Source organism: Peromyscus californicus, unplaced genomic scaffold, assembly GCF_007827085.1.
Source record: "Peromyscus californicus insignis strain IS unplaced genomic scaffold, ASM782708v3 Scaffold_6__1_contigs__length_162567912, whole genome shotgun sequence".
Taxonomy (NCBI): domain Eukaryota; kingdom Metazoa; phylum Chordata; class Mammalia; order Rodentia; family Cricetidae; genus Peromyscus; species Peromyscus californicus.
In genome coordinates this window covers 10,629,673-10,645,621 of record NW_026294584.1, presented here as the reverse complement: position 1 = coordinate 10,645,621, position 15,949 = coordinate 10,629,673, and the positions used below count along the sequence as shown (strand labels likewise).

General features: G+C 39.0%; 1 protein-coding gene across 1 annotated transcript in view; it reads left to right on the top strand.

The window, feature by feature from the left end:
* The window catches only part of Sema3d (semaphorin 3D), a 195,264-nt gene that overhangs the window by 122,772 nt on the left and 56,543 nt on the right, over window positions 1-15,949 (top strand). Inside the window, exons 6-7 of the mRNA XM_052720847.1 lie at window positions 5,305-5,398; window positions 7,815-7,943. Of these exons, the coding sequence (XP_052576807.1) occupies window positions 5,305-5,398; window positions 7,815-7,943 (223 nt within the window). The remainder of the gene's footprint in view (window positions 1-5,304; window positions 5,399-7,814; window positions 7,944-15,949) is intronic.

The window sequence follows — 15,949 nt, the reverse complement described above, 5'->3', positions numbered from 1 at the left end:
AATTTTAACTAAAATGAGTTTTTTCAAGTACTCTGTGTCATAGATTGTCATGAACATTACATGCATTTTTTTCTGCACTAGAAATTCACAAGCATGAGGTTGGTGCCATTGTAATCCCTTATATATATGTTAGTAAACATGGTTTCTTGTTGGTCTCTCATAAACAGTCCAGCAGTGAGTTGAACCAAGGCAGTGTCTGTCCAAAGCCAGCACCCCCAGCTGAGCTTCAGCCATGTACGCTATACTGTTTCTCTGTGGGCACCATCCTCATGTTTATGCATGTATTTCCTGTGGATAACCATACACATGTGCAGTCTTTGTGCTCGAGAGCAAAGTCTGGGCTTATGAAAAGGGTTTCTTTATGTTAATTTAATGGATGCACGACAAGATCAAACCTACAACTGTGGCCAGACAGATTTTCCTCTCTAACCGACTCATCTAACCAGCCTTGACTCAACTGCTTGAAAGTAAAGCAGCCCTGGTGGTCAAGTTTGGAACCACTCAGAGATTTGGCAACTGAATCCATCATCATTCTTTGTTGCTGGTGTAATGCTCTCCCGCCTGGCTTTGATAAAGGACAATATATAACGGTAGCACAGGGGATAATTACATGAGCACCCCACAGCTTGGGTGTGTATTTAGGCCTGAGGCTAAAGGCCGAACTCACAACCTGCCCAGGGAAGCAAACAGTGTTCTCTAACTCTTAAAGTCAAGCTCCCTGAAAGGGAATTTAGATATAGCTAATTACTTAGCTTGGGACTTGTCAGGAAGGCCTGGGCAGTCCAATTTGCAAATTTTCAGAATAAGAGAATTATGAGAGTAGAGGGATGCTGAGACTTGGCACTTTGAGCTGATCTGGAGAGCAGGCAACCTGCTTAATTATGGCTCACTAATTTTATGTTTCATTAATTTTAAGACATTTTATTTCTAGAAGTTGACAGACCCTTTCCATTTCAAATAGATAAACTTACTTGGAAAGAGAAGGAGAAGAGGGAACAGTACATGCGAAGTGTTGGAGGAAGCCTCCCACTGGGGTCAGCCAGTCAGATTTTTTTGGCACAATGAGAGGAATAAAGAAGTAAAGTTAACATGACCCCCAGGGAGTTGGCAGGGAATTGGAAGGTGTCATATTTAGTGGGATAATACCAGTGATAAGCTTGTGGGGAAAGTGATGAGTTAGTAATTGCACATATTGCTTTTAATCATGGCACTCCAAGAGGGTGACTGGATCTTAACTCAGAAGGGAAGTCAAGGCAACTGTCAACCGCTTCAACAAGTAGTTTCCAGAGTTAAACTTCCCTCTTTACCAGCTCCATGACTTTGTGCACATAACATAAACTTTCTAAGCTTGTTTTTATTCAGTAGCATGATAACAAGAAGAGCAAATGCATATAGAGTTATTTTAAGTATCAAATAAAACAGTTATTGACTACATGATCCTCACACATATGTTCTCACAGAGACTGGGGCAGCCCACGGATCTGCATCAGTTAAAGTCCTGGAGCTGAAAGGGGAAGTGGACTCTTGCCTCCATCCCTAACCCAGAAGCTAACTCCAGTTGAATAACCACTTGCAAATGAAAATTTAGTTTACTCCAAGGGAGTCTCATTGGGAAAACAAACTACTCTTAAGGGTACACCCCATGCCCAGCAGTAGAAGGCTAACAGAAAATGAACTCAAAGGCATCTTTGGAGATTCCTTGTCTCATAATGTCATGTCAGGGCTTTTCTTAAAAAAAAAGATATTCTTATTTTTATATAATTTATATATATATATATGCATACATGCAATTTATAAAATAGCATGTATCTCTATAAGTATATCATGATATATAGTACATAATATAGTACATATATTGATGTTCTATAACACTGAGAATGTTTTAATGACTGTCTATTAACTGCATTTGCCGAGCATGGTGGTGTGCACCTCTAATTCCAGTAGTTGGGAGGTAGAGGTAGGAAGGTCAGAGAATGTCAAAGACAGCATCGCGTCTGCAGCTCAAGGTCAGCCTGGGCTAGATGAGACCAGCTTCAAGTCTAAAAACACAAAAGAAAAAAAGAAAAAGAAGTCAAAGTAGAGCTTGCCCCTCTAGGGCTAAACAGCTCATCTTCAAATGGGGTGTGTGCTGAGAGTCAGTGTGTTTTATAGGGTAATTAATTAGTCTTTTCCTGTGGGCCTCTTTTCTGTTTACTCCCCTAACAGTGTTTTTTTTTAAATGTTTTATTATATTTCAGTGCGTGCGTGTGTGTGTGTGTGTGTGTGTGTGTGTGTGTGTGTGTGTGTGTGTGTGCAGGCCATTTACATAATTTGGAGCACGTGTAGAGGTCAAAGGTCAACTTTAGGGGAAAGGGCTGTGTCTTTCCATTATGTGGGTCCTGAGGACTCTTGTCGGGCTTTGCAACACTTGTGGCATTGAGCCGTCTTAACTGCAGAGTCATCTTCAAGCATCTAACAATGTTTCTATATGTGCAGTCCAGAGAGGAGTGTTTTAGTAACTAAACTAAAGGGATTATACGAAGCATATCCTACAACATGGCCGTTTAGAAACTTAGAGTCTCATGCAAACCATGTTGTCTTGAGAAAAGCATTAAACCATCAGTTAGTTTCATTTTCTTTCCCTGGAGCTAATTCGGAAAGACTTGCTCTCTTGCTGTGTCCTTCTCCAAGAGATATCAGGAAAGTTCTTGTCCTCAGCTCCCGCAAATACAAAGACTGGAGCTTCTCTTTGCAATTTAATAGTGTTGCATTTAAAAACAAAGCTCTACGCAACTGTCAGTTTATCCAATACTATGGCATTCTCCTAGATGATCAGAATTCGATTTCCCTTTCCAATATTCCATTTGATGCCTTAGAGTCAGCAAGTCTGTTTAGCCAGTGGAAAATAGTGTGCTTTTAATGATTAGTAGACATTTGTGAAGGCCACTATCTACAGCCCTCCCCCTCCCTCAGCCCAGTCACTCCCCAGTCACAGTTGGGAAGCATAGTGCATTCTTACTGAGGCTTTTTTCTGTGTCTAAGGTCCACTATAATTCTTCCTTAAGTGACCTCAAGTAAAGGCTGTTGGGTCTGATCATGTCACAAGATCACATTGAGACTATATATCCACAAATGTTTAAATCCATGAGTTTGAAATTCTGAGATTGTATAAGTTCCTAGCCATAGCTGTACGACACTGAGCCAAGTACAGAGCCCTTCTGCCCTGACAGTTCCATGTGCAAAACTGGACTTATTGTTAATGTAGTTACACTGAAGATTTGGGGTGAGAATTCAGTAGACGGTGTGTGAGCAAGTGCCTATATCTTTATTAATATCCTTTTCAACTATTAGGTGTCATTATTTGCATTAAACCTGTCTGTTTTAATTTGATGGAATAACAATTTCTAACCAGCCTCATTTAAATTGCTGTTACTACTTTTTAGTGAGACAGTAATTACTATTAGCTTTGTTCAAAAGAAGAGGAAAAGATCTCAAAAAAAAAGAGGACAGCATAATTCAGGAATTAACCTGGTGTCCTCTGTCCTTTCTGCTTCATGGCCTGCTTTCTATATAATAGCAGTGTGTGGTTCTTTCTTGATGTAAGAGTGACCTGCTCTAAAAGGATATGCTGTGCAGAATGCTTGCAGTGTGGGTTTCTCGTCCGACACACTGGCTGAGTCATCTCCCTAGCTGCTGGAAGGTGCTGTTGCCGTTGTTATGAGACACTGGGGATCATGGGGCTGTGTTCATTATGCATGCATATTTTTCTTGGAAAGTTCTGCATAAGATGATTTTCCTCTGAATATCAAAAGTCTGCCAATGTCATTCTGTCTGTGGCCACTATTATAAAAGTAGATGCTTCTGCCAAAATAACTATGTGTCTTTTGTGCGCAGTGTTTTCATAATAGTGAAAATATTACAAGAGGATTTTTTCACCACATGTGTCAACATCCCTAAAAATGAACCGCCTATTTGAGGACACTTGTATGTCATTAAGCATTTTTAAAAGTCACCAGTCTTAGATAATTTGGTATAATAGAAAATGCTTAGTTACACAAATAATAATTATCATGCTGAAATGCAAATACTACATAACAAAATTTTGGAGGTTTTGTTTTATTTAGTTTTTGACACAGAGTATTACAAAATTCTTTGTGTATCAAAAACTGGTCCAGACTTCCTGATTTTCCTGCCTCTACTTCCCAGGTACCGGACTCACAGGTATGAACCACCATGCCAGAAAACAAATTTATTTCTTAAAAGTTAATTTGGAGGTTGGGAAATGAATAATTGGGAAAACACTATCGCTGCACAGGTGTGAAGAGCAGTGTTCAGATCTCCAGGACCCACAGACACCCACACAAAGCTCTGTAATCTCAGTGCTTCCTGCTGTGAGGTCAGAAGTGGAGGCAAGAGCATCTTCAGAAGCTCATGGCCCACACTTTGTCTCAAACAAGGTGGAAGATGAGGACCAGCCTCTGAGATTATCCTCTGACCTCCACACATGTTGCTCAATGGAACATACAGTCACACACAGACACACACAGACACACACACACACACACACACACACACACACACACACACACAGGGGGGGGGGCCGGTTTAAATAGTGGGAGAAGTTCTGGTTTTATTAGCCTAAGTAAGTTATTAAACTTGTGCTAAGAGTATGACTCAGCTGGTAACATGCTTCTTGTGTGAAGATCTAAACTCAGGTCCCTACAAACTGCTTCATGCACAAATGCTGCACTCATACACATGTCTGTGATCTCAGCACTGACAACATGGAGACATGTGGTCCCTGAGCTTGCTGGCCAGACACTCTAGCCAAATTTGTGAGCTCGAGGTTCAATGTGAAACACTGTCCCAAAAAATAAGGTAGAGCACAACTAAGGAAGTCACCTGTCATAATGTCTGACCTCCACAGTTATGATCACACAAGTGTGCAAGCACCCTTGTGAATATGTGCACACACATGCTAAAATAGACACACACATACACGATGTACACAAGAAAAAAGGTAATTTTTGAAAATACTGGTATTTCGTGTTGTATTTTTACTGACAGTGGTCGAGACAAAATGCATTTTGAGCAAAGTGTTACTTCAACTTGAACACTTGTGGAACCTCTTTGGAGAAAAGAAACAAACCTCAGCGTGGACTCTTGCAAGATGCAAGGGTGCCTAAAGAGTTAAGTCACAGCACGACGCCTGCGCTGTGTGCTCAGTTCATTTTTGTCCAGTTAATGAATGGGAACCAATTCTTATCTGCTCTGTTCTTGCTGACTGTGATACATTTAAAAACGTCATTGTGTTTCTTACCACAGGAACTCATATTTAAACTAGACATGCACAGCTTGGAGTCTGGCAGACTGAAATGTCCCTTTGATCCGCAGCAGCCTTTTGCTTCAGTAATGACAGGTAAGATCAGTGCAAACAAGTCTTCTGTCTGAGTGACTTTCTGAAAAGGCCTGTGTAGACTGAAGCACATTTTCTGACTGAATTGAAGATAATTTTGGATTAGCCCTTCCCCACATGTTGGTGCCAGTCTCTATATGAGCATCATCATCCATGAAGTGAAGGCGGTGGCAGCATTCCTTCATGTCTGCACAGAGGCTTTCTAAACAAACGTCTGACTGAACTCTCGCTAATGCAAATATCCTACTTCTTTGTTCGAAAAAACTTTTACCCACCTGGTATTTTTCTAATACTCAGCTTTAACCGTTCTTTACTCAGAAAGGGTGTCTCATATAGCAATTCTTAAGTAGGTAAATGAATAAAGGTATAAATACAGTTATATAATGGCTAAGCATATAATGTCTAAGCATCTTTTCTCCCATATTTCCATTAACTGAAATGTGATGGGCTTGTCTTTTTCTTTCTTTCTTTCTTTTTTTGTTTGTTTGCTCACACGTGTAGCCCTTTTTATTGGCTTTGTATTTGCCTGTATCTTAAATTCTCATAGAAAAGACTGTCTGGTTGAAAGAAGATAGTGCTGTATTGTCTAACTTGTGCTTTGAAGACCATCAGCAGGATCCCTGAATCTTAAACATCATAAATAAGCCTTTCTCTGGATGGTTCATGATTTTAGTCTCTTCTTATTTAGCTCATCTATCAAATGTTTGAGTGGATGGTAAGAGTGAAGCACCATGACATTTTAATTTCCACATGGTGGGAATTAGGAATTTTGCTTTGAAGTGAGTGTCTGTTTTGAAATTATACAACCCATGTTCATTTCTTCTCAGTAGATGCCATAGATGATTTTTGTCTGTTAAACAGTATTGATGCATCCTTAATAAAAAACAAAACAAAACAAAAACACATTGTGGATGTGGATGACCCCTCTTAGGAATCCCTGTATAACTCTGAAAATAAACATGACAGTTTTGAAATGTGGATGTGCAGATCAAAATTATGGCTAAAACACACTTTGTCTGGCAAAATATTGACGTGCTAGCAATATAATATATTTCAAATGATACATTGCTTCCTTTTCTCTTAGGTTCCTCGTAAGCTTTTCATTGACATTATCGTTTGTTCCTCTATGTCTTAAAATTTTTAATTCACAATAAAAAAATTCGCATTTATCTGATATGTTTGAGAAATGTCTTTCAATGGTGGAGATGGCATGCTACCTGCCCCAACCTTGTGTCACTGGGTTTCACTTGAGTTTTGTTTCCTTTAGTCACTGGGTACTGACATTGAGGCTGGATCATTCCAAGAGGGCCAGTGAATTGCTATTAGACATAACAGGGGATTTAGAAAGTCTTTCCATCATTTCACATTCAGAGAGAATTTGAAGACTATGCTTCCAAAAATAAGTTACATTTCAATGACAATCTTGTTTTTGTCCATTATGTAAGAAATTGAAATGACCTATGCAGATTAGCCATTTTTACTGTATGTTTTTGGGTGTAACCCAAAGAAGCTTCCTGTAAAAGTCTCTTGAAATAGCAGAGTCTGAGCTCTCAAAAGTACAACATACCATGCTGCAGGGAGAGCCTCCTTCCTGCCTGCTCCCCAGTGCTCTGACAAGCAATGCAAACAGAGGACATTGATCTCTGAAGCCCTCCCACTTGCGCCTCTTTATCTCTTTCCCTGGGTTCCTGCTCTTTCTTCTTCCACCCCTATGTTTCTGTGCTTCCTCTCTCTCCTCCTCCTCCTCACCTTCTGCAGCTTCTCCCTGATTCCACCTCCCACTCTCTCCTTTCTCCTCTCCCTTCTCTTCCTCTCCTCTCTATTATCCCTGCTTCTCTCCTTGATGAGACACTCACTTCATTTAATATAGAATCCGAAGTTTAGGATGCAGCAAGAGCACAATCTTTCCTTTGTTTATCAGAGCTTTAGAGACATGGTCATCTCAAGGAATGCAACATGTTATAATTACAAGGAATGACCTCAGCGTTGAAAATTCCCTTTCAGCAGGGGCTGGACAAAGAAAAACTGTGGTCCCCGAGGTTGTATCAGTGAAGTAAATAATAATTAGGCCATCTGTTCTCCTTTGGACATTGAATTTCTAATATTGTGAGAGTTGCTACAAAAACAAACTCCTAAATATGATGTTTCTCTGCTTAGTATAGATAAATGTTAAAGAGTATATCTAAAGAGGAGTCAGTGCATGCCACCCCGGTTAAATCAGAAGCTCTCAGCCTGTGTGAAGATTCAGCTTTCTAGGCTCTGCTTATCAGTTAACCGAGTTACTTCTCCACCTAAGCTAATTCTTCAAAATCTGGGAACTATGTGATGCACATGCTCTGGTGTTGAGTGCTCACACTGGGTGTCCTGTGGACCGCTGGTTCCGTCATCTCAGCAGTCCCGTTTGCTTTGCTCCTTGCAGATGAGTACCTCTACTCTGGAACAGCTTCGGATTTCCTTGGCAAAGACACTGCGTTCACGAGGTCCCTTGGGCTGACACAGGACCACCATTACATCAGAACTGACATTTCGGAACACTACTGGCTCAATGGTTAGTGATGTTTCTCTTCTGTTTGTTTTGATTTTGCTTTTGGAAAAGCAAGGAGCTCATTATTATGCACTCAGATGGGTTTGGGGAGAGCTGATTTCGTTCAGCACTTAAAAATACATTTGAAATGATTTCACATCAAATTAGACAAATCTCCAGTGTGTGTGTGTGTGTGTGTGTGTGTGTGTGTGTGTGTGTGTGTGTGTGTGTGTGTGTGTATGTGTGTGAATAGCTGATATGTTCTATATCCTTGGCACTCCTTGTGCTATAATAAATGTGTTATTTTTTAAGGTTCACAATGACATTTGAGACATTATCACTTTAACACTTTATTTTTAAGGATGAGTAAAGTGTAGATGTGAAAAGTTCAGTGAGTTGATCACAGTCTCACAATCTCTCAGCAGCAGAGCTGGCTTTATGCTGGCAACCTGGATTCTATGTTTTAATTACCAAGCTTATTTCTCAATAGAAAGGAGATAGATAGCAATGCTAACTTCTTTGTTGTACTTTAATTTCCACATAAAATTATATATGTTTTAATAATTATATACACTATGTATAGACCAGAGCAATTAGCACTTTCCATTTCTTATCATGTTCTAGCATAGATAAATTTAATGTTCAATTCTGCTGCTAAAATTTATGTTTGGTTTTAAGAGAAACAGCACTCCAAGATTTTAAAATATTGATAATAATATTGGTTTGTTTAATTATTATTTTATTTAAATATTATATGGTATTTGTGGTTTTAAATGCTGGAAAAAAAATCCCAAAAAATTTATGTGGCTACTTCAAGGACTAATACAAGACAATTTTACCCACTATCTTGCTTTTATTCCATTTGCCGGGTGGGGGGAAAACCCCACAATTTTATTTAAACAATCAGGTCACGTTTACTATTCCCACCAAAATTAGTGAGTTTAGCAGAGCAGGCCCAGCCAGAGATTTCCTAGGGACTATCTTCCTATCTGTGAGTGACTTTTGAATAGTGACTATATAAACAAAAGGATAGACACTTTAAAACATTCCTTTTGTCAAAACCTGTAAATCAGTTTGTTTACACAGTAAAGTGATTTCCAAAGTGGCCAAAAAGAAAAATCTCCTAAAAGTTAATGGGTTTTTGGAATTACTTGATTTGAGAGCAACTTCGTAGATTGCCCCTTTGACACCTGCTTAGATAAATATTCTTGGGGTTTTAAAATAAAGCATAAAGTTGCATCTCTCTATTTAGGAATGGCAAATGTTCTCAAAGGGAGAGTCTGTTAGGAGATAATCTAGTCATTCTTGATCATGACATGTCCATAAAGAAGTCTGTGTGCAATTTTTTATTTGCCTAAAATGCTATTATTGTTATTGCTATTTAAATAGAATTACACAATGGGATACCTATCAAATGGCCTGGCATTTCCCTAATAAACAACTTCCAAGACTTTTGCATATGGAGTGCTACTCCACCCAATGCACCTACTTAGACAGGCAGAGGAAGGTGGGTGAGCCCAGGGACAAGGAAGGTGTGCTAAGCATAGAATGTCAGCATAGTGAACAAGAAGGCTGAAAACATTTTCCTGTTTTCAAGGAAAGTTATTGATGATTTTACTTTTTAATAAGGAAAAGTGTGTGTGTGTTTAAAAGACAATGGTGTGGATAGGAGGAACAGTCCTTTAAGAGAATGAATATAAATGAGAGGGAATAGAAACAAAGGTAGCAATAGTTAGGAGGATATGATTATTTATGCCACCAAGATGACAATCCAGATTAACCATCATGCTTGCTCTGGGTTTTGGTCTTTTAATGACCTTTCATTTTATCTAAAAATCTGCAAGTAATTTTTTAATATATTGTTTTTCATTTCAGCTGCCCCTCAGTGCCAGATTCCTGGTGCTATCTCTCTCAATTTTCTGAGCTTCCTCCACCTATTTACCTTGTACTTATCTTTGATCCCTTCCTCCCCTCTAACTCCTTTATCTAATCTGTCAGTGAGCACCTCCTCTTCCTTCAAGCCTGCTGTTGACCTTGCTCTTTCCAGGGCCACTGTCTCCTGCAAGGCCCATTGCCGCATAGAGATTTTATTGCCCCCATTTAATTGTTTACTAATTACCTTCACTTTCATCTCTTCCTTTTCATTTTTTAGATAACATACATGTTAGGCATTATCTTGGACACTTTTACAGTGTAATTTTGTTTAATGACTCAATCTTAAGAAAATTACTATTTGCTTGTGACTTTCAGATACTTGGATACTTAACTAGAAGGTTCACGTAAGATTGAAACTAAAATGTATCTGACTGGCTCTGAATGATAAACTCTTTCTAGTGTATGTGACACAGGATTGGCTGCACAAGCAAGAGCCCATGCTCTTGTAGTGTCTTCACAGTCCGTCCCATGTCTACGTTCCGTGTAGGGCTAAAGCAAACCAAGGAAGGATGTGGGTCTAGCAGCAACAGCTAAGACTGACAGAGAAAATGTGTTTAGATCAGCAGCAGTGGGAAAGACCACCGCAGTCTGGGCAGAACTGTGTAAGTATGAGCAATAGGTCAGACATTTGCTGAGCGAAGGAAAGTAGAGTTCAAGGAACACACTGCTTGCAGAGACCCAGCCAGGACTTCCTTGGTCCATGGAAATCAAGTCAGAGCAAAGGAAGAAATTATAGAAACTGTGTAGCACTCCTAATAACGAGGAGAGAACTGATGGATGAAGGCAAAATATTGGCTTTGTTAGGGAGCATTTCTATCCTCTGTCATGAGAAATGGCCATTTTGTACACACATTCAGAACATGGCCCAATGACAAAAGCTAGTGGGATTCCTGGCTGAGTTAGGAATGTAAAGACTAGAACACAGATGAATTGTTTTAATTGATGGGAATGAATGTTAACTTATAAACTACTTTTTTTTTTAACCTCATACTTCACAAATTGAGATGCAGTCATCAGAGGGATACATTCAGGTCTTCTAGCTTGCTCAAAATTGGAACATTGACTGCCTTTTTGTAGTAGTTGTAGGAATAAAAGCAATTTCTGAATTAACTCTGGATCTGGCACAGAATGCCTAGAGACATGGGCTGTTCTGTTCAAGATTCAGACATCCAGTATGATAAACACTAGCCACTAATAGAGATTTAAATTTCAAATAGCATTAATAAAAATCAAGCAGAGCTGGGCATGTGCCTCAGGAGTGTAGATCCACCACCCACAGAGCCTAGGTTCAATGCCTACCACTAATGCATTTGCTTTCTTATTTTTTTCTAACCATATGTCAGCAGTTCAGTGGTCATCTCATCTGGAGAACAACATCATTCTGAAGAGGATAAATATAAAAAATTCCCATCAACGCAGAAATGTCTTTAGATATGACCGGTTTAAATTATTGTTGCTTATTAATATATGTACACTCTCCTACAATTACATACAGCAATGCATTTGTGAATTTTCTTTATTATTTGCATTGCATGTGGATGTGAAACTTGCTGTTGTGGTTCACAAGAGTACTATTGGGTAAGGAATGATGGGTAATCAATTATCAAGTAGCTCAGTGCTGAATGTGGCTTCCACTCTGTACATGTCATGACATCAGTGTGTCATCTCCGTCTTGGGAGCTACATTGAGGATCCTGCGTCAAGCTCTGCTTTCTCTGCTTGCCTCTATTTTCAGTTCAGATTCTCACTTTTTATATGCATGTGGTAAGCTAAATTCTTTTAAACCCAATACAACATTTAGATTAAGTAAAATATAAAAAGGAAATGTAATAATTCATTAATTTTTAAGATATATATATATATATATATATATATACTGAACAATTATTTTTAACATGATGATCATGAATTTTTTTTCAGTAGATTTTAGCTGCTGGACCACTTAGGGAGTTTAAAACCCTTAAATGCACACCATGTTGTGCCCTGCGCCCCACTTGGCAGCAGCCAGAGTGAGAACAGCTAACCTCTCATCTGTTAAGACTCTCCTTAGGACTGCCTGCAGCACTCTCTCATGACTCAAGAAGCATGATTCCTCAGTGCTGAGTTCTTCCTTGAGATATGAAGTCCCCTCTTAAATGAGCTACCAGAATATAGAACAACAAAACTGAAACCCTTTGGGCAGTTCTAGGTAAAGTTCAAGCTGATCCCATTCCCCATCAACACAACTTTTAAATACATCATAATCTTTAAACACAGAGACAGGGACATGGATGGAGAAGTCAGCGTAGTTGCTCAAACAGGGTTGAATTTCTGTTCGAATCTCAGGGTGGAACTAAAGAATGTCACCACTTGGAAAATGAAAAGGAGTAATGAACCTTGGATGCATGTGGTTTTGTTTTCTTTCTGGAGTAGCTGGGAACTTTTGTTTTAAATTTTCATTTTTACCATATTAGAGGGGATTTTAATTTAAAGTTTCTGTTGAGACTCTCTGTTGTCTGTGAATTCTCCCACATGGAAGGAGAAGTTAAAATGACTAGAAGAAGACATAAGAAGAAATAAGAGGCAATTAGAAAATCACTGTCAATTAAGTACTGGGGGAGGTGTGATCACCCTGTGGAAAAGAGGCTTGTAGGAGAAAAAAATGCTGTGTTCTGTAGGCTGAATTTTTGTCATCTTCAACTCTGGCAGTTCCTCATGTGTCATGCTAGGAGTTCAGTTGTGAAAACACATAGTTTCAAATGCTGTCCCTTTTAGGACATGTGTTTTAAATGCCAGAGGGAGGGGTGGTGCTGTATAATAAAGCCCAGGTGTCTAGTGCTATGATTTTAAATGGTTGAATTCAACAAGCATGCACTAATTAAATGATAGCTATTTTTACCCAAATTTGGCAGCAAATCAGGAAAGAATTTCTATCATAAAATGCTAACAATAATGTTCTAAGACAAGACCTCAGTGTAATCTACAAGAAAGAAATGCCCTATTCCCAAAACTTGTACTTATTTTTAGCTTGTAAGTATGTTTATTGTTTAAATCACAGAACAGAGTACTACTTGATACTCACTCTTTTTTTCCATAATTAGATTTCTTCATATAATAAACATTTGGCTTCGTCTTTCCCACCATTCCCCTCAAAACCAGTTTTCTTCCAAGACTTGTAAAAAAAACCACATTTAAGAACTCAATAAAAATCAGTGATGGCTGAATACCACAAAGTCATGTATGTTGCATGGTATATGTTATCTCACAGCTAAAGGATCAGCGCTTGCAATGCAGTGATCCCCTCCTCCCTTGGTGTCATACAGATTCTTGAAGTGTGGGTTGATTTCACACTTCCTAGTGGTCGTTTCCGAGGGTGCTCTCTGGCAGCACCTTCATGTTGATATTCCTTTTCAAAAAGGTTGCCCAGTGCATGCCCGCAGCACCGTCTCACCATACGCCATATGTCTGAACTTTCTTCAGAACTTCTGCATCCGACTCTTCTTTCCACACTGTTTGTTTTTGTAAAGGAAGTGATTGCCAATTGGCTCAGATCAGCTCAGGTGATCATTTTCCCACCTTCCCATCTGCTCCTCTTCAAACCCTTTTTTAATTAATTAATTTGTTGATAGAGGGCATCATTCTATAGCCCAGACTAGCCTAGGACTTCCTATGTGGGCTAAGATTGCCTTGAACTCATAGCAATCTCCCTGTATCATCATTCAAAGTGCTGGGGTTACAGGTTGGAGTAAGCATGCCGAGCTTGAAGGATAATTTATAAACAATTTTCTCCTTTCATTTAGTCTTCCTATTACTTTGTACTTTTCTGTTTGAAATTATGAAGTCTTCATTTTCTTTCTAGAGAAAGGATTGTAAATTTTGAGGGGTTTTTTTGTGGGGTCGGTTGGTTAGTTTGTTTTTGTTTTGTTTTGTTTTGACACAGGGTTTCACTATGTAGCTCTGGCTGTCCTAGAACTCACTATGTAGACCAGGTTGGCCCCAAACTCATAGAGATCTTCCTGCCTCTTCCCAAGACCACTCCCTACCTCCCATACCTGACTACAGGGATTAAAAGTGTATGTCATCACACCTGGCAAGAATGTGAATTTTGTACAACTGTATAAATATCCCATGATTTTAAGTTTTCATTATAAATTTATGTCAAGGAGCTAGAGAGATGGCACAGCATTAAAGATCATTGGCTGCTGTTCCAGAGGATCTGGGTTCAGTTCCGAACATCAACATAATAAGTAGCTCACAATCAAAGGCAACTTCAGTTCCAGGGGATCCAAGGCCATATTCTGGCCTCTGTGTGCAGCATGCATGCAAGTGGTACACAGATATACATGCCAGTAAAACACCCATGCACACAGTAGAATAAAAGAGAAGAGAATGAAATAAAATGATAAATTAAAATTAAGAAATAAACTAATGTCAGTTACATAGATCCAAAAATATAGTAACATTTCAAGAGTCATCATGATGCCTGTGTAACATTTCAGTGCTACAATCTATTATGCTCCCATGAATGTCTGTTTTAAGACCTTGTACTTATCTAAATAAAGACGGCCAATCATATTTCAATGATTTCTAAATCATTTGTCTTGACCCACTTTGAGCTTACCCTAAGTACTAAATATTTACTTACTCAGTCCTTGCTCTCTCATTCAGTCATACATCTAGTAGGTCAAGCTATTCTCTTTCTCCATCTACAGAGTGGTCATATCCATGATAATGACTTGTAAACTCAGATGATTAAAAGCATCTCATAAAGGGTTGTTTTCTTTTAATGTCCACATCTCTTAACTATAACTGGAGATTTTCAACTAGTTTGGCAGCACTGCATTAGAGACTGTTAAAGCATTCTGTAGAGTATTATCCATTCTTGATCTATGTCTATAGAAATGCTATCATTTTCCACATTGGTGCTCCTTTTTATTTCCCTCTGCTTAACAGGGTTCCAAGCTGTCCTGGAACTCACTCTGTAGATCATGCTGGCTGCAAACTCACAGAGATCCATCTGCCTCTGCCTGATGAGTGCTGAGATTAAAGGCATACGCCACTACTGCCCTACTATTGATGCTCCTTTTAAAGCAACTGGAGCATCAGAAGTGGTTTTCTTAGCCATGTCATTACATATGCAAATATTTACCTACTTCAGATGAAGACTGACATCAGTTCTTGCTGATTAATTATCATTTAATCCTAGAAGTCCTAGGCACTAGTAGTATTTATTTTCATTAATTTGTTGATGTCTTAATTCCGTGTATAGAAAAAAGCACTGTGATGTTTTCCAGTATCTGTTGATTTGTTTGTCTGAGTGCCTGTTTGAAACAGGGTTTCCGTAATTAAACTGGTCTTAGACTTGCTACTTAGGCAACAACATTCTTGACTTTTATCTCCTCTATGCTGGGATTGGAGATGCTATGATGCTTCTTTAAAACTAATATTTAAATAACAAGTCAAAAGAGTTCATTTGCTAGTAAAAGGGATTGTTTTTACTTTGCTTATGGCCTGAAATTGCCATTTATCAGCAACTAGAATGTGTACCTGGTAGTGGGGAGACCAAAACCCTGAGTGGAAATGTGATTAAGCCTTGCCAATTTAAGATAAATCCAAGAGTAAAAATTTCCAAGTCTTCTCTGCTTTTCTAAAAATAACTTTCAGGTAATACTCTGGGTCTTGACCAAAGCTGGATTGTGAGGACTATAAGAGTCCATTGGGAAATAATAAGGAATAAAGAGAAGTCTGTGCAGGCATCTCTCTCTTCTCCTTTCCTAGGTCAAAAAGAGATTAGATAGGAAACCAATGGTTGGTTAGGAGAGGCGGGGCTGATAACAGAACTACTCATTACTTGATGTGTGCACGTGTGCCTGTTCACATGAGTGTGTGCACCTGAGTGTGTGCGTGTGTGTTTTGTTTTGAGCCAACATTGGTCTTGCATTCCTGACCTACCAGTCTCTGCCTCCTAAGTGCTGGGATTACAGGTGTGTGCCAACGTGCCATTTGAAGAAGACTACTATGAAGCTTACTTTATGAGACCTTTGGTCAATTGCCATCCATTTTCTGGAGAATAATTTTTTTCAGAACTCCTGGGATACATGAAAATCATAGACTTGG